The sequence below is a fragment of the Ostrea edulis genome, chromosome 7 (assembly GCF_947568905.1).
Source record: "Ostrea edulis chromosome 7, xbOstEdul1.1, whole genome shotgun sequence".
Classification (NCBI taxonomy): Eukaryota; Metazoa; Mollusca; class Bivalvia; order Ostreida; family Ostreidae; genus Ostrea; species Ostrea edulis.
In genome coordinates, this window is record NC_079170.1 from 38,423,596 (window position 1) to 38,450,875 (window position 27,280).

Here is a 27,280-nt window from a genome sequence, read left to right on the forward strand (position 1 = left end):
AATGCACTTTGCTGAAAAACCCTACTGAAAGAGCAACAATAATGAACTACTAAATGAAAAGAACGGCCATTCTAAATCTACTGATGATTCTTGGGTGAAATATATCGCTATTTAGTGCGCAATAATTTCTTCACCCGTTAAATTTCATCGTTTTAACCTCACCACTTAGTGAGATGCGGAGATATTGCTGTTCCAGTCAACTGTTTTTAGAACGAAAAAAAACCCCAGAGGCAAAGTATTATCTTAGCTTTTTAGAAAACGGCTTGCAGATGATATTATGCTAAGGTTCATTTGTCGATGGGTCAAACGAGCCTTGTGATACATAATTTTCTTGGATTAGATTGAAGTCTACATAGGCTAATTAAATGCATAGTTGTATATATACCAAATGCTAATGCCATATAAATGAAAACCAAACGCCAACTACATGGACACATGCTGTTGGTTATTCAATAATAACTAAACAAATTTGTGTTATTGTGATGCTAAAGTCTATAGAAATATCTGGTCAAGATATAGAGCAAAGAATTAGGAGATTGATCATTGTTCTTTATCTTCATCTTCTCTTATCAATAGTTTACTTCCGTAAAATTTGTCATCCCAGTCAATGCATCTTCACAAATTAATGCTGTATTGATAAACACTCTTTTGTGGAAACAGTCGGAACGAGCCCAAGTTTTTGATAGTCACTGATGTCAAGGGTTAGTGCGAGGTAACTAATCAATAATCCTGGACTTGTGAAGATGCAGTCAATGTAACTAAGAAATATGAATTACCGCACCAATACTCCATTCCAAAACCACACAAGAACCCTTATAAACAGAGATACATTACATGAAACAGCATGTGCCAGAAGTGGTGTAAATCAATTGTAGATTCTAATATACTTGGAAGACCTAGGATATCGAAAACCCAAGTCATGTCATGTGAGGTGTTTGAAAAGACTTAATTTTTATGTTGATACCGCAAAAGTTTTGTGATTTCATATTTGCTAAAGTTTCTTTCAAAAGTTTAAGAATCCAGATTCTATTTATGCCATAAATTGTGCCACAGAAACACAAAGAATACATAACAAAATATGTTTTATGTAATATTTTGTGTTTTGTATATGTACATTATAGAGCATAAAAGATTTTGATAATTAAAAAACAATACATTAAGTCAACTGTAACTGTACATTAAGTTAATAAAACTGTCGATTCTTAACTTAATGGGAAGTAGTCAGAAATTAAGTGAACTATCATTACCTTTTTTGTTGTCGTGTTTTGAAATAGAACTCATTCTCTAGACAATCAAGTGTGTTACTTGATAATAAAACACATAAATATCACGTGGGATAGTTTATTAAGTTAACAATAGAGACAATGCTTTAAGTAGGATAAAGTCTTGTTTTGTAATCTTGTTCTTTTGCCTGAAGTGTGTGAAAGTAGTGCCTGCAATTCAACAAGGTTAAAAGAGTTGTTTCTCTTTAACTAACATCTGCCATGCGTTGTTTTATTTAAAACACCGTTAAAAGATTAGGGATTGATTCAATTACTTAAATCGATAAAATAAAGACAAGCAGTTTGAAATAAAAAAAACATTACTTTAACTATATTGCTTATGGCGATAAACTATCTTTAAGAATTTCAGTAATATACAAAGAACGACAAAAGCTATTCGAGAGAGACTGTCAATATAATACAATTGTACATGCAAGTTCTCTTTATGCACTGGACAATTTTCCATACGTCATTTTTCTTCTTCTTCACATTAATGACTGCGTGTTACTTTTAACCGACAAATTATGCCTACATTGGTGTAAAGTTGAAAAAAAAAAGACTAAATACATGACTGCAATTTCTTTATTTCTGCCACAATTTTTAGTAATATTTATTTAAGTATTGATGATGAAAGTGAAAATAACAAATTATCAAATCCTAAAAATAAATGATACAAAATCAGGAGACGAGATCGGACTCCTGGGAACACGTCCATCAGAGATTTGCCAGCTGTAATTGTGGAATTCACTGAACAATATCCCACTGGTCCTTCAGAAGATTATTCATTACAGCTCTACAATCCTCTAATTTACTTTCTGGTGAGATACTATCGGTGGAAATGTTCTAGTATATCCAGGGATCCATGTTTGCCCAATGCTATTTTGTATTGTTTATAGAAGTTATGAGAATGGTCAATGTTCGTTATCTTCATATTTCATGAATAATTAGTACATATATTCTCATTTTCGCGAAAATATAAACGCAAATTGTCTTAAACTAAATTCCATTATTACCCTCTATGCTGGATCAGCGTTTGGGGTTGATTTGGGAGATACGTTGGTCATAATCCATTGTTGTTTGTGAAAGGTGACTTTATAATGAGATGATCAGAAATTGGTGATCGAAATCCATATTGAAAGTGGAATTTGAATTTGAATTTTCATTTCAGATGAATAAATAAGAATATCAACTTAATTAAATCAGCCATTAAAGTAAAATACACAGATGGTGTTTGCTATATTTGTTAGTTTGCAACGTTGAATGACCTTATTTCTTTTTCCAAATACAAATCGGGAACAAGTGAATTAAATCGACAGTGTAACCATCAACTGCCATTACATTTATCATGTAGACGGATATGACTTGTACTCTATCATTATGACCAATAATATTACTGTTTCCCTCTAAATCCACATTTTCTAATATTTTAAAAATGTTTTCCACGAACAGGTCATGGCACCAGGCAAACACTGTCTCTACACAATTTTTCAACTTTGAATATGTTTATAGTGCATTTTCCTGTAGGAAATATGCTCCCATATCTACACGTGTTCACATAAGGGGAGTCCTATATTTGCCTTTGAGTGTTCTATCCGGCATATCCTTAAGGATTTTATTTTTGTCTTGGTAGTATTCCCCAAGGTTCGAGTGCAAAACCAATGAGGGGGTTCTATAATAAGTTGTGAATAAACCAGTAGATCACCATCATAATTTATTACTTGAATCTTCAAAAACAATTATATTAAAAATAAAATGAATGCGTATAACGTTTTTAGATATTAGATGTTTTACATCCCCTGGAGAATGTCTGACGTTACTAGCTGCAGTTGATGTCGAGATTTTTTATTTACTTTGTTATTTAGCAGGAAGTTTTCTTGTCGAGGCAATGTCCTCTATGTTTCTCATGTCTCATAAATAAATCCACTATATTTAATTCGAGACAAGTTAATCTACTTTTTTAGCTGATGTTACAGGGATGTCAACAATCTCGTTCAAAGTCAACATTTCGATCTTTCTATGCTCGTTATAATAAAGAAGTATCTATTTTCGTTATAATGAATCCCGTGGAGATCTGGGTTAGAATAGGTCCTAAGTACCCCTTGCTTGTCGTAAGAGGCGACTAAGTGGGGCGGTCCTTCGGATGACATCGCAAAAACTGAGGCCCCATGTCACAGCAGGTGTGGCACAATAAAGATCCTTCCCTGCTCAAAGGCCGTAAGCACCGAGTACAGGCTTAAATTTTGCAGCCCTTCGCCGGCAATGGTGATGTCTCCATATTAGTGAAATAATCTCCAGATGGACGTTAAACAATATTCAATCAATCAATTAATCGTTATAATGATCCTATTAAAAATAAAACATGTTCTTAGGTCGATTGCTGTCTGATGACGTTTTTCATATCAATTGTTAAGCCGTTGTTTAAAGCTGATTCCGACTATGAATTCCTTTTACCTGATCAATATAATGGGCACACGGGAGGTGTAACCAATCAACACGGGATGCTAACTCCTCCTAGGCACATGATTTCACCTCTCATGTGTTTAATGGTCTGTATTAGCCAACCAAATGAAAATAGTATTTTAATACCTTTGTTTATATCAAAGAACTGCAAAATAAAAAACAATCTTGGTAAAAACTAATTGAAAATTTGTTTTATATTCTACGTAAAGTTCAATCTCATCTAGTAATGTTTGAACATAGCCGCATTCCCACAATCTATGTTCTATTGTTTCCTCTTTGTGTGCCGCATTCCCACAATCTATGTTCTATTGTTTCCTCTTTGTGAGCCGCATTCCCACAATCTATGTTCTATTGTTTCCTCTTTGTGACAAAAGGTACCCATTATAGAGTTTACCTTTTTAATTTTGAACAATTTCTTGCTAGAATTATGTTACTCATTCTGAATTGAAACCACTGCAATTTGCAATGTGTAGTTATTTTGAAAGGTGTTTAATTCGCCTTTATGGCTCTGTAAAAGTCGAACATTGTGTCTGGAAACTATAGGTAAAGATGATCAAAGTATGTAATAAATTCGTATGAAATTAATTATTTCTTAATGAAATAAAACCTCAATAGAACGGTGCAGCTCAGATTCCACTGGTATAATTAGACCTCATTCCTACGTGGTGATTATGTGGATGCTAAACCAAACGTGAATAATTTGATATATACATTTATGAATTTATTTAAAATACATGTATTGCTGGAATATGTTTGATTTTTGAAATGATAACTCATTTTATCAAGTTGTGGTCTACACATTTTATGGCACTGGTTCCTTCGTCATTTCAAAAATAAAGTTAAAAACTCTTAAATATGCCTTTGTGTTGGTATTATGTAAAACTTATACGGTACCAATTTTGATGCACCGGATGCGCATTTCGACAAATAATGTCTCTTCAGTGATGCTCAACCGAAATGTTTGAAATCTGAAATAACTATGAAGCTTTAGAGCTAAATGTAGCCAAAAACAAAAAAAGTGGAGCCAAATTATAAAATACCACTAATTCAGACAAAATATTTCATTTGAACATTTTAAAGTAACGATAAATGTATGAAAAAGTCTCCAAAAATTTCAATTTGGCTAGGATAACCCATGAATAATCAAGACTTATTTAAAATGGGGTTCTTTATTTGGTTTGCACGATGTTTGCGTGGAAGTCATTAGCGTGGGAGGAAGCCGGGATGTCTGGAAAAACCTCACGCTTCCGAATACGAGATTTCCGTACCTTCTAAACGATTACCACTGCCGATAAAACCCTGTATTATGACATAAAACTGATAATTTAATTGATTGAAAAATCAGAAAAACACAGTAGATAAATGAAGTACAGTGCTGTACTTCCAGGGATATCATATAAATCAGGAAAACCCCGATTTTCACTTTATGTAGAGATGATGTCTCGAGAGCTCCTTTCAGAGGTTTACATCTCTTCCTGTACATCTTACGGCTATCATTTAGATAAGTATATACTCAGTACTTACACGTGACTATGAATGCTTGTTGTACTAGGCCCTATAATCGCCATGTGTTGTTTTGTTCTAATAATATATCTAAGGCTACCACAAGTGTCGTATTGAAGATACGATCAAGGCGTGTGAATGCAAGTGAAAATTTTAAACTTGCATAACCAATTGATTTTAAGAAAAGTGATAACTACTTTCAACTCATATAAAATAAAGCAAAAAAGGGGGGTGGGTGGGTGGGTGGGTGCACTGCATCATGTCACGTATTGAAGTTATAAGCATTGTTTCTACTTTTGTACTACACCAATGGTATGCAAGGAAAAGCGATATGAATTAGATTACAATTCATACATTGATATTTCTATTTAATGTTAATGATGTACGTATCACATAATTTTAATCGATCACGATTTTCAATAAGTGATATATGTCCGTGTGTATATGAGAATGTATTGCTGGCAGTATGTGTGTATATTTAGGTAACTGTAATTAGAATGCTTGTGAATAATATATTGCATACACATTAGAAGTAATCTTTAGTGCGCATGATCTAAAAATACAATGATCAGTAAGCGATGTGCTAAAGTCCCATGTGTCACGTTAAAGAGCACCGTTGAGCACCCTCAATAAGATGATGACACATTACAGCAGTATGTCCTCTTTAGAGTTATGCATATGTTTGTCAAATAACACCAAGACAATTTTCAAGAGTGATTGGGATTTAGCTTGACGATGAGACAAATACATTAATAACCAAAACTTATAGAATTGACTGAAATAAGAAATCATGAATGAAATTGAATTCAGACAGTGTGCATGTTGATACGTAATCACAGTTGACAGCCACATCCATAATGTTCCCTCTGTATTGATCAGGTGAAAGGATCAATTTGTAGCCAAAATTCACCTAACAGTTGCTGTGAAACATGCCAAACAACATTCGACTCAAGGAAAAGCTATATTTGTAAATACGATCATTAATACAACCGTGTAATTTGCAAGAACTGTAGCCTGGTGTCAAAATATCTAGTCTTTAATTGTCGTCAGGAATCAACAGATTCGATTTGCTCTGCTTTCAATTCTGTATACTCTATGGGATTTAACAATGTTATCTTTAATTGAATATGTACATCAAATCATTTCATTAGAGCAACAGTCGAACTTCAGATACCCTTACATCTACTTATCCTTAATCAAAAATGTTCTCTTCAGACGAAGGATGTTAAGTTGGCGGACACACTATGTTTTTCTGCTTGTATTGTATTTTGATAACCCATGGTAATGTAGATATACAGAAATCAGAGCAATTCACTGTATTCTAACTGCGTTGTTAGCATGGATATTTTCCATACACAAGCCGCATGACCCACCCCAATGACAAGCCGGGTTGACGTTTCTACAGCGTTGGGAGCTCGCACAAAAATCTCCAAATTAACTTTGAGTTTGAGGAGTCAGAATTTGAGCAACATCTCTGACTTAAAAATATCTTTCTATCTGCAATTTCATATCGAAAAATCCAGACCAGGATCCGGAGTATCCATTAACTTCCGGTGTAGACGCCTGTTCACTGAATACAGTGCTTACATTTCCTAAGTAAGATACATTAAAATATCATTCAATGTCATCGGTATATATCAGATATTAAAAGGGGGAGATTTGCCAAGATCACAACCAGGCATGATTTCTCTCCCTGTAAGGTGTTTGCCTTTCATAATGATGTCATAAATATTTCATATTTTCATAATACAGTAATGGTTTTATGTCTACACTTTGGGCAGTTATGTTTATTTGGAAAGTTCGTTGCTACCTCTGTGATGTATGAAATATAGTTAGTGCGTATCTTTCATTAGCCTTCTTAAATGAATGTATCCATCTCCATGATTTTGTCGCATATGAAATCGTAATCGAGAATTCCATCGTCATCGAGATCAACTTGTTAGACTTGCCCAGAGGGCTGAGCGGTCTAGAGCTCTGGTTACATACAAACAACATACAAGATATCATAATAATACATATTGTGATGGAAATGTATCATTTATTATAACTGTAAATCATCAAACATCATCATAAAGAAAATGTCAGTTTATTTACTTTATGGTCATTATAAGATCTATTTTACAAATACGACCAGGCAGTTGGTCGAATGCTGCCTAATGTGTTTTATACCAATTTTTAGACCGTTTTTCATGCGATGATTTTGACTACAATCAGTAGACAGAATACTGAAAGGATTCTTTGAACAAAATACATCATTATCATGATATTTTTAAATGCCTTTTTTATGTTTGTATAATTACAATGCTATGAATTTCAGTTGTTTTGAGCAAAAATAAAGCTGAACGAGAATTTACACATCAATATATCAGAAAACGAGATGTATTTATACCCACTTAAGGTGGGTCCTTAGTCCTGGATTTTTGGGGTTTAGGTAGCATTTTTTTGTTTGGAATCAATAAATTAACATTCAGAGTAATGAAAAAAGGCAAATCAGTTAAGGATTTCCATATTAATTTTCATTACATACACCACTAAAGTCATGTACCACGATGTAGATTTTTATGAAATTCATTGGAAACAGTTGTTTGTTTTTATTTTAATATAAAAACAACAAAATATTTTTTGAATTGCATTTATTTATCGGGAAACATGTCAATAACTAAAACACATGTCATTTTCAATATGTTCATCAAGTTTTAGAATAATATGTGCAAAATTATTGAATTAGCGTTATTCTCCAAAATGTTAAAAAACAAAAAATGTGGACGCACTTTCCTTATAGCATGGTTTACATATCATTTTTTCTGTTTATATTAGTAGAGTTACATCTGTTATAGTTATTCATGGGGGAAAATCCATACCTTTCCTTAATAATTTCAAATCTATAGCTTCCAGATTATGTATACCCCCATCAAAAACTGAAGTATGGTACCATAAAGCTGAGCTATTTAAAATCACTCGGGATTAAAAAATTTATGTAATTTCATGAAAAGACACAGATAATGATTCCTTATCACCTTGGTAAAATGTTTGTCAAAAATAAAGGAAATCTATCGCATTATGGACTTCATAAATAATTTAATGAGAACAGAGTTATTGTCCTTGGATTTAATATTTTGAAACATATCATTGACTATTCAAATATAACTAAGACTTTTGAAATATTTTATGGCTAACAAGATTTTTTACAATAACTATTGAAAAAGATTCCAACAAAATTTATGTTCCTATCATTAAATCATTGACTTTGCAAAATCCTATGACGTCACAGGAGTGTGGAACTACGTTAAAAACAAATAATGTAATTAGTTTTTTTCTTAAATGTTAATAGAGTGACAGAATTAGAATTATAGGAATTAAACATTCTTTGCTATTTTATTCAGCTTGTGAGTAAAATGTCCAAAGTTTACACATCGATAAATTCTTCAAAAAGAAATGTTTTTCATCTCCAACACTGGTCACTGACAACAGTTATTTTCGACATACTATTCACATTCCTTGTATCAATGAGACAATTTCGTTCTGTTTCGATTTTTCTCCTTCCTTATCATTGGGCATTGGTAGAATGGGATAATGAAAAATACACGCATGATTCAAACGTGTATTGCAATGGCAATTGGTTGCTGTAATTCATTACTTTCAATGCATTAGGATGAAACATGGAACAGATGCACCTGTGCATTGTGGGGAAAAATATCAGAATTCACAAACGTATGTCTGTGTTCGTATCGCCATAAAGAATTCAAATCTTTATGTTGAAAATGTTTTCTCCAACACAAAATAGTCACCTCCATTTTGAGTAACAACTTCATCTTTGGTTTCCTCTACAGTTTCCCCTTCGGCTACAGGGGGACTATCCAGTAAAGGAGGATTATCGGCTACAGGAGGACTATCGTGTACAGGAGAATTATCGGTTACAGTGGGACTATCGTGTACAGGAGGATTATCGGTTACAGTGGGACTATCGGGTACAGGAGGACGATCGGTTACAGGGGGACTATCGGGTACGGGGAGACTATGGGGTATGCATAAAAGATACTGTCCACTTTTGTCTCCTGTATTTTCCTTCCTCAGTACATCACTTTCCGGAACGTTTCCTAGTCCAGTATTATTCGGACTGACGCCGGTATTCTCCATGTGAAGATTTTGGTCGCCATCGGTGCCTCCTCTCATCTCCTGAGCTGACATATAGTTTTCATGGGAACTCACTGATTGACCTTGGTATCCCCAATTTGTCTGCAAGTGGTTATACACGTGACAATATGTATTTTGGTCACTGTACTCGTCCTTGCCACTTTTTGCAGTCGGCGGCCGTGCCTTAGATACGCATGGGGAGTCTGTTTGAACACTCTGCAGATTCTGCGCTATTCCATCTCTTTTCAAGGGTTCCAGATATTCATCATGGTTCATTGGTGATAACGCCCCGTTAGTAGCCTTGTCATAGTATGGTGGTGTGTAAGACTGAAAATATTTTCAAAATGAATGATTTTGGGGATTACTAGATAAACGTTTGATATACATGTACTAGACATTATGTCCGTTTTCATTCTCATTCATTATCTTCACCAATTGATTAAGAAGTAATAATTGTGTGAAAATCTATAAAGTGAATCTAATAGTAAACACATAATGAATAAACTCTATTACAGTACATTCGCGATTTATTTCAAAAGATGTTACACTGCAGAGTTGATTTTGCTCTGGAATTTCTGCATAGACCGCCGTCTCTTTCGGATATGAATTATATAAAGGGATCTCCTCGGTGGTCGATGTCGTTGTGCTCCTGTGTAATTTCATGACTTTCCTGAATACAAAACAAAATAAAGTAGACGTTTTTAAGCTATATACACAGCTGTCTCTTTAAAGTTTACACATAACCGTAGTCACGAATTCATATAGACTGTGTCCTCATTATATCATTACCTTCTACAACAGACGTGAGTGGCAAACAAAGAGAGGATTGTTCCAAATATGATGCCGCCTAAAAATACACCTGCTGTAAACCACAAGGAATCACCTGTGTATAGCGAGAGAGAAATCAGTTGAATGTTAAACAATATTTTCAAGCTATCATTTCTAAAAAGCTTTTAAAAATCAATACATTCGATCACCTAACGATACCATAGTATGGTACGTTTGAAGTAACGAGTGTATTTCTATCGTGTAAGTGTTAAAAAATTTTTAAATTCATTTCTTTTATTAGATTTGCCAGAAGGGCTTATGATGATATAACGAATGAATGACTTATGTTGTTTTTTTAATACGACAAACATTGCTGTTTCTTTCATTAACATTTGTGAATAATGTACATGTAAAAATATATTACATTGCATGCTCAATTCCAGTTCTTGAAAAAGAAAACACTAATATAATTGCATGTGTTTTGGTGGGTTGTTTTTCAAAGACTCGATCAAGACATCACAATTGATCTGTATCACTATTTAAGAAAACATTATCCATACGATATCAACAAGACTATGTTGCTTAGTTTTGTATAAGATAACACATAAGCAAATGAAAATACTCTTTCTAGATTGATTTGAATGATATTGTATATATCAGTGTGTGTATTCACTCTTACCGTCGAGGAATCCTTTCTTCGATCCTTCTGTTGTTAAGAGATTCGGCTCATTTCTAGTACCATTTGAATTTGACATATCTGAGGAAGTGGAGAGGCCTTGGTGATATTTACTTGTGTTATTGTCTAGGTCATTATTCTCTTCACACGATGTATAGTTATATATTTCGTCACTGCATTTGAAGACTACATCTCCAGTCTTCAGCTTATCGTTGCTCTTTGACGTATTACAGCTACAACTCCTTTTAAAGCAGGTTTTATACCTTTGTGTGTCCCTTGGAGTAACACATAGTTCTAGATAACTCTCCTTGTAAACTTTTAATTCGATATAGCAGGCAGGATTATTGTTACAGTCATTCATCGTCCTCACAAAACTATTATCTATATAAAAGAGAGCATATTTTCATAAGTAGAGAATAAAAAACTAGTAGGTTTAATTTAGAATTAACTAACTTCTATTTGGCAACTTAGTAATTAACCATAGAGAGTACAGAAAAGCTTTCCAATCAATCACATTACAGTTCTTTCAGTGCTCAATCGTAAAGTTCCGGATTCAATTCTCGATCCCTTGGTAGAGTCTAACCTACGAAGATCCGGGTCACAGTAGGCGTTGGGACGATAAAGAATCCTCACAGCTACGGTCGTTTAAAGCTAATGATCTCTCTGTCGGTTAGAAGATTTCAAATGGATCGTAAAAGAATAAATAAGCAGACACGTGTAGCATACCTGAAATAGTTTTATTGGTCAACACGTCTTCCACAATCTTGTTGAAATTTCTTAAATCTCTGACGTTTAGAAAATAAAACATGGATTAGATATAACTAACAAAACAATCCAAACAGTTGATTATGTATACTATTAGCAGTTTCAATCAAATCTTGCATATATTCAGTTTGTTTCTGAATGTATTCACCTAAGACGATTGATTGATTGTATGTATATACATTGTATTGTTTAACATCCCTCTCGAGAATATTTCACTCATATGGAGAAGTCACCAATGTTAAGGGCTGCAAAATTGAGGCCTGTATTTGAGCATGTATGGATCTTTATCGAGCTACACCTGCTGAGACACGAGTCCTCAGTTTTTGTAATCTCATCTGAAGGACCGCCCCATCTAGTCGCCCTTACGACAAGCAAAGGGTAATGAGGACCTATTCTAACCCAGACCCCCACGGGAATCTCATATGACAAAGAAACAGATAAAACTAATGTCTACAGCACTCTATAGAATAACAACTGTAAATACGAAAAGAGGTAGTTATAAGATTATGTATAATTAACTAAGGACATTTTAAAAAGTTTACTTTAAGCATTATTTCAGAATAATTTAATTCTTATTGTATCCTTGTCTCTGATTGGTCAAACTCCAATCGAGGGACGCAGATTATTTTTGTATAACTTGGTTTTGTATGGAAACACAGATCCTTGACAACCAGAAGCCGGACCTATTTTTTTCTTCTCGCTCTAAATTTACATCGTAGCACTGTTTTCAGCCTTCTATGGAATAGAAAGTCAACGTGTACAATAAGATACTTCGATTTGATATACATACTGTTTTCTTGTTGTCAATTAGTATCTACTTGTACGCTAATCATTGCTGTAGATCATCTTTCTCTGTATGGTGATCGACTAATTTTAAAATAGATTAAAACAAAGATACCGTATGGGAATTAATGATTTACCATTTAAACATTGTCCTGTTCATTTTCAAATACATTTCTCACTGGGGAAAGGGGGCATTTCATTGCTGATCCGCCTTTCAACAAAGTCAACAACAAAATCATACGTCACATTTTACCACATGACGTCAATTACATTGACACGTGGATCGCGATTTGTCACTTGCTTACATAATTTCTTGTGTTGGATTTACCATTAGTGACAACGTAATCGTTGCATGCAAGGGTAAGTTTTCATGTAGTAGAAATTATCACAGAGATAAAACCCGCAAAGTATTGCATTTTCTGATATTTGAAGACTTACTTTGGGTAGATCTAGGCCTTAACAATGCAATTTTCCGTATGTTCTCAATCTGTCGGAGATGAGCGACTTCAAAGTCGATCTCTAAAGGACAGCGAAATATGCAATGCATGCATAGTCTACACATAGTTTCCGTCATGACAAACTTCACCTTCGGTACAATAATTTGATAAATAAGCTAGGCTTTGTTGAACTAAGTAAGACAAATATACAACGAGTTAAGATGGCAACTTTCGCAGCACCATGTAGACGCTTCGTCGTTGTTGCTAAGTGAATCATTGCGCGGCTCAGTTGACTTGTATTTTTCAGAGTTTATGTACATGTTGATAAACGAAGGTTAGTATGTTTGTCTCCTGCATTAAATTATAGGGGATGACTTTAATTCTGGGGCAAGTTATACGAGTATAAACTGGTTTGGGTCAGTTTACGAATTTTTATAATCCGCTTCGCTGATTATAAAGCGTAAACTTACCCAAGCCAGGTCATACTCGTATAACTTGCTCTAGAATCAAAGTCATTCCTTAAATAAAACATTCATTGCATTAATCATTCACCTTGCATATAGATCTTACGACAAGCAAGAGGTAATGAAGGCCTATTTTAACCCGGATCCCCACGTGAATCATCTATGACGAAGAAACAGATAAAACTAATGTTCACAACATTCTATAAAATAACAACTACAAATACGAAATGTAAAATAAGTTAGATATACGATTATGTCAAATCAACTAAGGACATATTAAAAAGTAGATTTGGATGTAGATTTCGTCAGGATAAACTTCGTTTATTTGACACAAAAAATAGTAATATAATATACAACAGCGACAAAATAGAGTGTTTCATAGTAGCAAAAAAAGTGAAGAAAACGAACAGTGATCAATCTCATAGCTCCTGTAAGCAATACAAAATAGATTGTTGGGCAAACACTGACCCCTGAACACACCAGAAGTGAGATCAGGTGCCTAGGAAGAGCAAGCATCTCCTGTCGACCGGTCACACCCGCCGCGAACCCTATAGATCAGGTAAACGGAGTTATCCGTAGTCAAATTCAATGTGCCAACAACCTCCTAACAATCCGTATGAAACACGACAGACAGCATTTGACCCAATGAGAGGTTGTATTGACGAACTAGACCGTTAAAACGACAATAGAATTTGCGAAATGCTGACTTCAATCGAGACTGTTGAAACCCCTGTACCATCAACTTGTTTGTCAGTAGCTTGCCTCGATTTAAAAACTGACAATACACAGAACAAGCTGTTGCGTATGGAATGAGGTCAGAGATATAAACACCATATGCAAGTGATAATGGAATATTGCTACATAAAAACGGGAAATTGACGATGGAGAAGCTGAAATCATCCCGTTTGTCATACAGTGGAGTTGTACATACAGAAACTAGAAAATCTTATGTGTACGATAAATTGATTTTTTTCAACGATGCTTGTTTTTTGTCTAAATTGTGTGTACATCACCTATATGAAATATGAAGACAACAAACAGTGATCACTCTCATAACTCCTGTATATGGTGCTTATGTCGCTAAACGCCTTCAATATGCAAAAGCATTTTCCAAGTATGATCAGCTTTTAATAGAAGCGTGCTTATGACAAATAATTTCTTGCTAGAGAGTTTTCAACGGTCTCGCTGAAAGTCAGCATTTCCCAAACTCTATGGTCCTTATAACAATCTAAGAATAACGTATACGGCCGAGAAAATTCACGATTTTTCAACTACTGTATATTTGTGTTTATCAAATATGTTTGGTCTATACGAGCACCAAAGCAAAAATTAACTCTTACCAAAATGACGTAATATTTAACAGTGACGTCACAAAACCACGCCAAACAGCGGACATTTGGCGAAATCTGCTTGTTTTTAATATGATGTATGTAAACTTTGATTGAATTAAATGTTTTCACATATACTAACCGCTTTCAAATTTTGCATACATAATCGGAACCTAAAGATCTTCCTCCAATGTCAAATTTGTGGCAGTTATTGCGTGTGAAAGTTACTAATCTATATATACAATGAGACCGGAAATGAAATTGCAACGTGATCGTTTACGCGGTAACATATATTTACGTCGGAAACTAACGCAGAACAGCTGTTGATAGGAGCGAGGAAAAATTAGAAATAACAGAGAAGGGATGTTGTTGTTTTTTTAAGGGGGACTTAATTCTACTTTCTTGTAAAAAAAAAAAATGCAGAACATCCGATTATTTCTCATCTGGTTTTTTTTCTTTAAAGCCTCTAATATTGGAGGCCAAGATTTATGTATACGACATAAGGTACCGGCCATGAATATTCCCTAAAACATGCGTCCTCATGGACCAAGCTTTAGCGTGAGCCTAAAAAAGATGATGCCTTTGAAGTTGCAATTTCCTTACCAACGTTGCATCCGAGAGTCCTCCGCATAACACAGTGTGTCCACGGAATGTCACGGTGTGTTTTCACGGTGTCACACGGAGGATAAAATTTCATTCTTGAATAATGTTTACAAAATACTAATAAAATATTAAGAAAATAAACTATCAGAATTCGTATTTCATATTGCTTGAATGAAGTGGTTTCGTTGTTAAATTGGTAGTTTTGTAGATTATCTAATTATTTATAATTTGTGGCGTAGAACTAATTCTTTTTATATTAATGCAAGGTGAGGATAACGAACAGTGATCAATCTTATAACTCCTACAAGCAATACAAACTAAATAGTTGGGCAAACACGGACCCCTGGACACACCAGAGGTGGGATCAGGTGCCTAGGAGGAGCAAGCATCCCTTGTTGACCGGTCACACCCACCGTGAGCCCCATATCCTGAACAGGTAAACGGAGTTATCCGCAGTCAAATCAGTGTGCCAAGAACGGCTTAACAATCGGTATGAAACACGTCAAACAGCATTTGACCCAATGTGAGACTAAAGACTCCAGTACTTTAATTGACCATATTTATGTAAATAGTCCGGATAAGTTTTCTTCATCAGGAGTATTCCCAATAGGATTAAGTGACCACAACTTGATTTACGCTGTAAATGGTAAAATTAGAGCCGGTGCAAACAGTCACGTTCATATTAAATATAGAAATTTTAAAAACTTAAATGAGAGCAGTTTTCAAGAAGAACTAAACACTATTGACTGGAGTCCCATATATGAAATGGTGGATATTGATACTATGTGGCAATTCTTTTATTCTAAATTTTTTGAAGTGGTGGATAAACACATTCCTCTAAAAGAAAGAAGAATTAACTCACGTTCAGAAGAATGGATAAACGATGACATACTTACAGAAATGCACTGTCGTGAACACCTCTTTAAAAAGGCGACACAGAGTAATGATGATCACGCGTGGAACCTATACAGAGCATCAAGAAACAGGGTGACGAAAAAGATCAGGGAGGCAAAACATGCATTTGTTGAGGAAGCAATTTCCCAGGCAGAAAACAAGCCCAAGGACATGTGGGACAAACTTAGGCAATTCTTACCATCTAAGAAAACGAATACAAACTGTACATTTCTTAAGGACAATAACGTAATTTTTAAAGATACAAAGGATATTGCCGAATGTTTTAATAATTACTTTTGTAACATTGGTCATGAGCTAGGAAAACATTTTGATGACACTTTACCTACAGTTGAAGAACAAATGCCTAAAAATTCTTATACAATACCAGGTATAACTGCAGAATTTATTGAAAATGAGATAAAATGTATGTCTGCATCAAAGGCAACAGGTTTGGATGGTATCTCTGTCAAACTTCTAAAACTTTCATCAAACAGTGTATGTGATATTCTTGCATATATTTTCAACTATTCTATATCTTCATGTACTTGTGCAGATGACTGGAAAAAGGCACGAGTTGTACCACTTTTTAAATCAGGGGATGAATGTCTAGTTAATAATTATCGGCCTGTATCCATTTTACCTTGTGTGAGCAAAATTTTAGAAAGGCATGTTTTCAATTCATTTTATGAGTATTTGTCAGTAAATTCTCTAATTACAGATTGTCAGTCTGGTTTTAGACCAAAACACTCATGTGAAAGTACTCTTATTTCTCTAGTAGATAGATGGCTTAAAAATATTGATGAAGGTAAACTTACTGGTGTAATTTTTATAGACTTACGGAAAGCATTTGACACTATAAATCACAAGGTTTTATTACACAAACTCAAGTCATTTGGCATATGCAATGATACTTTTGAATGGTTTAAATCATATCTAACAAATCGTACACAGAGAGTTATTTGGAAAGGCAATTTATCGGAGGAAAGAAATGTAACCATTGGAGTTCCGCAAGGCTCTATTTTAGGCCCATTGTTTTTTATCCTGTATATTAATGACTATCCACAAGCACTGAAACATTCTCATGTAAATATGTATGCAGATGATACTTCACAAGATGTAACAGATAAGTCAGTGGAAAATATTGAGTCAAAGATGTGTGAAGATCTTCAGCGCAGTATAATGTGGATTAAGGAAAATAAATTAAGCTTAAACCTGTCTAAAACTCAATGTATGCTTATTGGATCGGCACAAAAATTATCAAAGTATCGAAAATTAAATTTAGTGATAAATAACCATGTCATAGAATGTGTTCAGGAGTCAAAATTACTTGGTATTATTATTGATGAAACTTTGTCCTGGAAAAGTCATATAGAATCACTTATGAACAAGATTTCCAAGAGAATTGACATTTTAAGAAGAATAAGATATTTTATGTCAAATGATGCGCTGCTGAAGATTTTTAATACTATGATTTTTCCACATTTTACATATTGTTGTACTATATGGAGCAATCCAAGAAATGCTAAAAATGTGAATAAGCTTTCTATATTGCAAAAACGAGCTGCAAGGGTAATTCTTAACATCAGAAATTTTGAAACACCATCTAATGTCATGTTTACAGAACTTAACTGGTTGCCTCTATCAGATTACTTTGTCTATAGAAAAGTCATTTTAGTGTATAAAGTTTTACATGGTTTAATGCCAGATTATTTAAATGTTTTTAAATATGTATCAGAAGTCAGTCAGAGGCAAACTAGAAATTCTTATTCAAATATTTTGTATATACCCAGGGCAAAAACAGAATATTATAGAAGATCTTTCAGCATTTCAGGGAGCACAGTGTGGAATGCCTTGAGTCAAAACATAAGAAACTCAACGAGTGTTGCGTGTTTTAAGAGAAATTATCTTAGAGATTATCACCATACTTTTTAAGCTTCATTTTGTATTCTATTTATCTTACATTCATAATTATTTCTTAAGTTTATATGTATTCTACTTCTTTTAATCTGTGTTTATTTTACTAATATCTGTCTGTATGTATGTTATATGCAGGACCATATTGAAAACTAGCGTTATCGCTAAATATGTAATCCTGGTTAAATAAAGGTCTTATTATTATTATTTATTATTATTATGCGAGGTTGTATTGACGAACTATATCGTTAAAACGACCATAGAATTTGCGAAATGCTGACTTCAATCGAGACTGTTAAAATCCCTGTACTATCAACTTGTTTGTCAGTCGCTTACCTCGATTTAAAAACTGACTATACCCAGAACAAGCTCTTGCATATCGAATCAGTTGAGATATATAAACACCATATGCAGGTGATAATGGAATATTGCTACATAAATGTGGGAAGTTGAAGATGGAAAAGCTGAAATCATCCTGTTTGTCATACAGTTGAGTTGTCAGTTTGCCGTTAATGTCTACTTTCAATAAAATATCTAAGTATGAAGCAGAAGTGGACGACTCTGTGGTGTCCTTTATTTCGAGCTCACAGTGATATATCAAATCGACATATGAATGAAAGCTATCTTTGTTAATAAACAAAACGTCATCGATATATCTGAAAGTCGAATTAAAGGTCACATCGAGAGATTTTTTCTTCTCACGTAGAAGTTTTTGAATAAATTCTGCTTCATATGAATATAAAAACAGGTCAGCTAACAAAGGAGCACAATTCGTGCCCATGGGAATTCCAACAGACTGTTGATTATCGTTGTTAATGGTATGGTGTGTGTGTGTGTGTGTGTGTGTGTGTGTGTGTGTGTGTGTGTGTGTGTGTGTGTGTGTGTGTGTGTGTGCGCGCGTGTGTGTGTGTGTGTGTGTGTGTGTGATTATAATTTATTTATTGTATTATTATTTATCTATTTAATTAAGGGTATCAATACTGATGTTTCGAAAGTTTCAAAGTACCGATTGAAAATCGATTTATTATCTTTTTTACTACATACGGTTACCTGTGAAAAAGGCACATAAGTGGTAGGTATATTACCTAGAGTACCCGCACTACAGGACGGAAAGAGTATCGGACCGAGTGCATACTGCTATATTATTGTTGATACTGCAAAGTTCTGATGATCACTGACATTTTTACTGTCGATACTGATAATGTTTGTTGGTGCTGAGAAATACAGATATTTACTATGTTTTGTACTGGGGACTCTAATATTTACTGATAGCTGTACACTGTAAGTGCTGAGGTATTTATATTTGTGTATATTTTATTCCTATAAACATTCGTTTAGCTTAGGGTATAAATTGTTTTCAATAAATACACGAAGTACAAATTGGCCTCCTTGCAAAATACTACCTTTCGTAAGGTGGAATTAATTGTTAAGTTATTCTGTTGTACTAATTTGGCTACGAATTGCTCCATTTGCCTGATTAATATATAGGGCTCACGGAAGTTGTGACCAGTCAAGAGGGGATTTTTGCTCTTTTTAAACACCTTATCCCACTGTTAATGTGTCAAAAGGTCCGTCTTTACCCTGCTCGTAGTATGCATTCTCTAAAATGAATTATGAAATTCATCACTGTTCGTTATGACCACACGGTCATTCAAATTGATTTCCTCTGCACTTTTTGCTTGCTGGACCCTGGAAAAAATATCTGCTTAATCCTTTATTTTCCCTACTTTACGTGCCTAAATTTTGTCTATTGTCTTCAGAAATCCTTGTATTGTTTCCTTTTTGTGTAATTTAATAAAGCGAGTTTGATAAAATGATTAGCATCTATTTTATCTCATATGCAAGGTGAAGATAACGAACAGTGATCAATCTCATAACTCCTACAAGCAATACAAAATAGATAGTTGGGCAAACACGGACCCCTGGACACACCAGAGGTGGGATCAGGTGTCTAGGAGGAGTAAGCATCCCCTGTTGACCGGTCACACTCGCCGTGAGCCCCATATCCTGATCAGGTTTGAACGCTGCAAGACTTACCTTGTTTCATATTAGCAAATATGTGAAAAACATTTTATCATGCTTTAGCTTGTGAATATGAATATGAACAAAATGCCGATCAATTTGAAAGTTGCACATCAAATAGGCAGGAAAGTTTGCCTGATATGTTTACTCGGTTCTTTATATACTGGTTATGATTACGGATTACATCTGATAAAGACAAAAAGGCTCCCGATCAGTCAGACCGATCAACAGGAGATGATATCTCCTCCCAAGCACTTGAGCACACCTTTGACATTTTCAGGGGGCTGTGATTTTTCTTTTCTCAATTTGGTAATCTTTAGAGGATTAATAAGCTTGATCATTGCTATTATCACTTTTCTTCATTATGCTTATCTTCTGATACAAACCTATCAACCCACTTTACTTGCTATACTCAAGCTTATGATAGAAATATTGTTATTGTAACACCTATCATTTATGGAACTCACATTTCCCCGTTCAGTGTGTTTGGAATCATTTCTCTTTTAAATGGATTTACACAAATGGATGTCCAGACTACTGGTACAGTTATGGTACCTAAAACGGAAATCATGATAAAGTTATAGGTAATAGAAGACACATATTATGTAGCCCTTTTGTATGTTTAGGACAAATCAACATGATGTGCATGTACTATTTACAATATTTATTTCATTCACACGTAGAAACATCGACGACAACAACAATCTTTATATATGGTATATGTGGATGATATGAAAATTGTTACTTGTTTTATATGGGCCACTTGTGCATAATGAAAGGCGAAGATAACGAACAGCGATCAAACTACTATAAGCAGTACAAAATAGAGTTGGGCAAACACGGACACCTGGACACACCAGAGGTGGGATCAGACAAACACGGACCCCTGGACACACCAGAGGTGGGATCAGGTGCCTAGGAAGAGTAAATGTAGTAGAGTGAGTGATATGGCATTCTTACTAGCTCTGGTTAGTGGGTTAACCCTTTAGCTCGATTGGTAGAGTGCTGACTTGAGTGCCAGAGACCCGGGTTCAAATACCATCAGAGGCATTCCAATGTCTCTGTTACATTTGGCGCCCACGTTGGGACCTGGGTTATCTCTGGTGAGTGAGAGAGATTGTCTTCAGTACTTCGCCCCACAGGTGTTGGCTCTCCGGAAGAGTCAGGGACGACTCTTAAAAGGGGGGGGGGTGACAATGTGGTAGAGTGAGTGATATGGCATTCCTACTAGCTCTGGCTAGTGGGATAACCCTTTAGCTCGATTGGTAGAGTGCTGGACTTGAGTGCCAGAAACCCGGGTTCAAATCCCATCAGAGGCATAAAAAATGTCTCTGTTACATAAACATCCCTGTCGACTGGTCAAACCCGCCTTGAGCCCTATATCTTGATCAAGTAAACGGAGTTATCCGTAGTCAAATTAGTGTACCAAGAACATAATAAATTTTCATAATTGATCTACCATATTTTACATTTTGAAACAAAACTCTCTAACCTGCTAAGTATGGTTTTTATACAAACCAATACAAAATCTAAATCTATACATCCCTCATTATCCATGAAAGTATCGAAATGATATCAAAATATTCCAATTGTAAAAATTAACATGCAAGGAGTTGAGGGTACCACAATCATAGCATTTCTATTCGAATGATCACATACACGAGTACAAAGGACATAATGTTTAACTGTATGTGTAAGTGTAAGTAGTCGTTTCAAGATTTTTTGTCTATTCCCTCAAGTGACTTAGTGTAAAAAGTGAAATTAAGAAACACTAATCAATTTCATAATACATTTCATGATCTTTTTAGAATGATCTGTGACGCAGTCATGGTTTGAGGAGGTCTCGAACACACAATCTGACAATCATAAATAGAACTCTCCGATCACTCAGTCAGCTTGACGGATTAGCTGTATAAATAGATCATGGGCCGGTTCTGGATTCTGTATACTCAAATACATTCTCCAGGAAATATGTCATATTTCACAATAGTGATCCGAGTTGATGTAACGGTGAATATTTCCACTGCTATGTGCCTAAACAATGGTTATTCATTCCATGACATATGATCCACTTTTTCGTCGCAATATGTTTTCTGAGAAATTGCGGCCCGACGTCGCATTCAAATGTTTTGGTAGATTTATCTGAAAGACGAGTTTGCTAGATGCATTGAGAATCACTTCGGTTTACAAACTGTTCATTCACGTTTTGATCCACCTTGTGACATGATCAGTGTAGTTACATGTATAAAGACAGGTTTCCAAATATGAGGTCATTATGTGCACGGTATCAGGGGATGATATGTGATCCGGTCTCATTCTCGCTTTCAAGTTCTCGGAAATGTTGCCTGTTATTGCAGCTATTGCAGCTATTGCAGAATCATTTTTCTGCATGATCTACAGTTGATATAAGATGTGACCACTAAATACTTAGTACGCCTCTAAAACTGTGGGGAGGACGATCGTTACATGCGCACCGCAGTGTGCAGATTTTTTTTCTTCTTAGAAACCTGATGGGCGAACCATGGCATAGTAATATCAGTTGGACGGTAATTTTAAAAGCATCCGAGACCATTGGTTGTTTTTGTCATCACGGTAAAGTACAAAACGTTCTGACCACGTTTGGGGTATTACGAATTACGTGTGTACATAACTGCGGTCAAAACAATAGCATTTGGCATGTATCTACCACATGTATGCGCTGCGTTGTAGCGTCAGATATCTGTTATCTATACAAGGTACACGTATGTAAAGTTAATGGTGTGACAATGCAGGAGGAAATTCAAAACGAATATAGTATTTGACCGGTTTTATTCAAACATGAATAAACAATGTGTACAAGTATCTGTGCATGTTTTACAGCGATATCGGATATATGATTTATTTCCATCCAAGGGCCCTTTGAAAGCAACATGAGCATGTTACAGAGAGAAAAAATATTTACAAGTAGAAGAGTATGATTAATAACTTCATAAGAGTATTCAGATTGACACAAACACAGATATCGTCTAGTCTACAATTAACACATTGAATCTACAGTATATATATTACGATAGATAGTGCTTTTTAAAACATTTTTTTTCTTGAACAAATATATCAAAGGGGCAACATTTTGCAGTCAGCAGATATATAACCATTATTTTGTTGGTAGTTGCCATGAATTTTGTTTAAAGCTGATTTTAAATATTTCATATGATGAACATAGGAAATGTTGTGCTTTTGCATTCAGACTTTTCAGTATAATATATTCTACATCTATATATAATTCTAAAGTTTTAAAAGGAATTTGAGTACATATTTGGAAATGATAAACTACGATTGTACACACTGCTTATAAATTTATTTTAAAAATTCTAGGATTATAAATTAATCACAAGTGTAGTGATTAAAAATACACAATAATTTCAACAGTGACATATGCAAGGCTATATATGTAGCATGTAATTGGTTTGATATGAAATGAAGGATGAACATAGTTATTTTTGCACTTGTGACTTGTGGAAGTTAAAAACTAGATTTCATTAAAACCCTTAAAGTCGGTTGTTTTATCGGTTTTTGCAGGTTATCATTTTAAAGTAATAATTGTAATCCTGAGTTTCCTGAATGAATTTTAGCCATCAGGATGAATGAAAAATTCCAAAACATAAAAAAAATGTGTTTAACGTGCAGCAATATCTTCCTTTAAGCCTTTCATCCATATCAAACCCAGAAGCCACTATGCCTTTGATTTATCTATCTTATTATACATTCCTACTTACCAATAATTGTTAAATACAACCACATCTCCACAATTAAAGCCATCATTTCACACACGAAATGTATCAAACTCGATTTTATGCTTTCATATGCTTTCAATTTTGCGAAAATGATGTGTTCGTTTGATAAATTTTAATCTTCCTCTTGTTGACTGGATATGTTTCTGTAAATTGCACAAGTGTATGCGGATGTCTATCAACACTGCTAATTTATTTATAGAAAATGATGTTAGTCGGTTTTATTTTGCGTGTATACAGATGCATGGACAAAGCCGATCGCGCAGCCAATATTTGAACAAATCCGTGATACAAATAGTCTAGCTATTTATTAATAACAGCACCATATCTTTATATCAAATTTAAAGGTCGGTGATTTTATGGGAAAAAGGAAATACATAGAAAAACGTAGGTGTATCATTGGCAACACATTGTAACATGTAACAGGAACAGTCAGAGTATGTCAAAGTTTGATATGCCGGATATGATTTTATTTCATTACTATTTAGTGCAGCTTGTTTTATGTATTTAATGCATAACGAAAGGATGATGAACAATTTTTAAAAGATTTAAATCAAACATAAATGTTTATTGTTAAATAATGATGGAAGTGACGTAGATGAAATTCACATGGCTTTTAAATGATTTAAAGCCGACCTTTTTTGCACTCGATACGTTTTTGAAGAATTATCTGTCCATTGTAAAAATAAGAAAAATCTAACTTTCTGAATATGTGTGTGGTAAATGATTGAATTTAAATCATATTTTCATAAAAAGAAAGTGTATATAACTTTCTACTAAGAGATTTGTATGAAAACATAAAAAATGACTTAATAAGATATGCTCTTCCCTTAGACTTCAATGATAAATTCTGGGTGAAATAAATCACGTAGTAATCAAAATTAGAAAATTCCTACGGTGGATTATTTTTGTTTGATAAGCCCTTCAAAACTATACCATGATTACAAAAATCCAACCATCCATTTACTAGATATGAAATATGGTCGCTATACATGAATACCTTAATGTATTATTACCTCAACCCCTGTCTGTAATAGGTATATCATCAATAGAAAACTAAGTCAATGAAACCCTAATCAATATCAAGATCCATCCAAGGCACATAATCCCATAATTGGTGTTTCGGTGGGTCCATGTTTGCCCTACTCTCAATTTTGTATTCCTTGTAGAATTCATCAGATGAATAACTGTTATCTTCACTTTTATATAATAACAACTCCAGATTGTATTGATTGATGAACATACTTTTTGTTAATGAATTTACATTTTACAAAAAGGGTAGACTTGCTGAAAATAGTCTGTGTTTTGGTATATCATAGATTCGAATAAGCAATTTCCTATAATGTAATATAAACACTCATGACTCTACTTCATCGCCTCAAGAATTTAGATTGTTTTTATTTTCGGAATAACAAACATGTGTTTTAGTACCAAATATTTTCTCCCAAATGGAACAAGGATACAAGATACACGTATCCAAGATTACTCCCCATACTAAAATCGTGATCGTCGTCTGCCTGGAATCTGGTCAAAAATTATCCGTAGTAAGACACATTAGAGGCATGTATATATGTAAAACATTTAGTCCATTAGCTCTTGAGCGGAATTGACATCTTATCCCACACATTCAGGAAATGGTATTATTTCCTTTATGGTTTCGAGTGATATTGAATTTAAAATACTTACACGTCCAATTGCTTGTATCTTTATCAAAATGAATAGTTTGTATGTTAAAGATATATTTCAAATTCACCTAACATTAAGGTAACGAGAAATATGAATCAAATGGTTGAACATTAACTTAGGTCCTTGTGGCGCTTTGTTGCATTTCATACATTAGAAAACTAGTATGAAGTTCACTGCTTGATTTTAATGAGAAAGGGAAACACTCTAATTCAAAATAATAGTTTCTTTATTGTTCGTAAACTTCATCCGCTTTTCTTCAGTGGCGTTTTCACCAATATGTCATTCTATACATAAACCGTTTGATGGCATAAAGACATCCTGTCTTCTTATACAGATTCATGGTCATTCTAATCTAGGATGTGTGAATGCATGCACTACTTTGATAACCATTGACGATGAATTTTTGAATTGTTGTAACTGTTTGGAGGGTTTCAAATCCTAGCAAGCTTCAATGTAAGTCATTGTGTGGGTGTTGTGTCTAAACAAAAACAAAATATATAAACGAGGATCATTGTCAAATCCGGCGGTAATTCAAATTAGACTAAAGATTTGTTCCTGATCTTACTGCACTTAATGGTTTAATTTCTACCACCTGAAAACTCTAATTTTGGGCATTCAATGGATATAAGATTACTCGGGTGACCTATCTGAAATGTTGAAATGTGGAATTCAAACATAGATACTTTTTTCTTTCGGACTGGTTAACTCAAGATATATATATATATATATATATATATATATATATATATATATATATATATATATCACTGCCAGTGTAACCAATCAGCAGGGATGCTTAATCCTTCTAGGCACCACTCTTCTCTGAGCACCTAATCCCACCTCTGGTGTTTCCAGGAGTATGTGTTCTTTACAGGGTTGCAAGCTTCATCATTATTACTGTGGAATCATTTTAATTCGTGGGGGGGGGGGGGGGGGGCAATGTTTGTGGACAATCAAACTTTTGCTTGTTCATAATGTCAATTCTTATACTGTGCATATCATTTCTTTTATAAAAGGTATTTGTTAAAAAGGCGTTATAGGTTTTTCAAAGTTGTAGACAAAACACGTTACACTGGTTCAAGATATGTTATTACATGTTCTACCGAGTCAGAGACAATGTCCGTGATGACGTGGAAGAAATGGAAGATTCCACTTGATAAGACTGCTGATTTAAGACGGTATCATTTTAAGAGGTTTTCAGATAGTAGTTTTTCACAGAACGTACCACAAAGTGAATTAGCTTTAAACCACAAAATGTCCATTTTGTCATCACAAGGCAAATTCCACCTAATCAAAAGAGGGATTCCACCCACATATAAAGTGTGCCTATCTAACTATGACAGAATAGTTCACAAAGGATATTAATCGTTGATAGGGGACTTTACTAACACAGCATATATCATTTCAATATGTCAATTCATATACCGCCCTGACTGTTTATATTACCCTGAATGTTTATATTACCAATGTATTAAAACAATTGACTGATGGAATCCGTTACAATCCCTGAAACTGCATTGGTATCTATAACGTAGAGTTTGATTGGATGTTTCTTTCTCCATCTCCATTGACTTTATCATGAATGGTGAAGATAACAAACATGGATCAATCTCAATCCTATAACGATTATAAAATAGAGAGTTGAGGCAAACACAGACCCCTGGATATATTACTCTTCACAGTATTTATAGTATACGCGCTTTTCTGTGCAGTGTTTCTTATGTGGTAATTGAAAAACTAGTAAATTTGTTCAATACTGTAAATGACTACAGTTTATGAGAATGTACGAACTTCATAACGCTATGGTTTCT

The 27,280-nt window shown here is 34.4% G+C and overlaps 1 protein-coding gene across 7 annotated transcripts; it reads right to left on the bottom strand.

Annotated features, from left to right (window-relative positions):
- Positions 1-8,575: 8,575 nt before the first annotated feature.
- Positions 8,576-23,977, bottom strand: LOC125655229 (uncharacterized). Of its 7 annotated transcripts, none has more exons than XM_056144275.1 (7): positions 23,769-23,977; positions 20,481-20,568; positions 11,530-11,588; positions 10,807-11,184; positions 10,149-10,242; positions 9,873-10,029; positions 8,576-9,686 (listed from the first exon to the last, which is right to left on the bottom strand). In XM_056144275.1, the coding sequence occupies exons 1-7, from the start codon at positions 23,812-23,814 to the stop codon at positions 8,976-8,978; spliced, it is 1,533 nt and encodes a 510-aa protein (XP_056000250.1). In that variant the 5' UTR covers positions 23,815-23,977; the 3' UTR covers positions 8,576-8,975. The 7 variants fall into 7 exon arrangements, with proteins under 7 accessions (XP_056000250.1, XP_056000252.1, XP_056000251.1 ...); XM_056144277.1 differs by having other exon boundaries at positions 9,906-10,029; positions 10,149-10,221; positions 23,769-23,951; XM_056144276.1 differs by having other exon boundaries at positions 10,149-10,221; positions 23,769-23,951.
- Positions 23,978-27,280: the final 3,303 nt, after the last annotated feature.

Coding starts and splice junctions, on each gene's coding strand:
- LOC125655229 (XM_056144275.1), bottom strand. CDS start 23,814: ATGATGGCTTTAATTGTGGAGATGTGGTTGTATTTAACAATTATTG. Junction 11,589..20,480: donor AACACACTGAACGGGGAAAT/GTGAGTTCCATA, acceptor TCTAAACGTCAG/AGATTTAAGAAATTTCAACA. Junction 10,243..10,806: donor GAAGAAAGGATTCCTCGACG/GTAAGAGTGAAT, acceptor CGCTATACACAG/GTGATTCCTTGTGGTTTACA.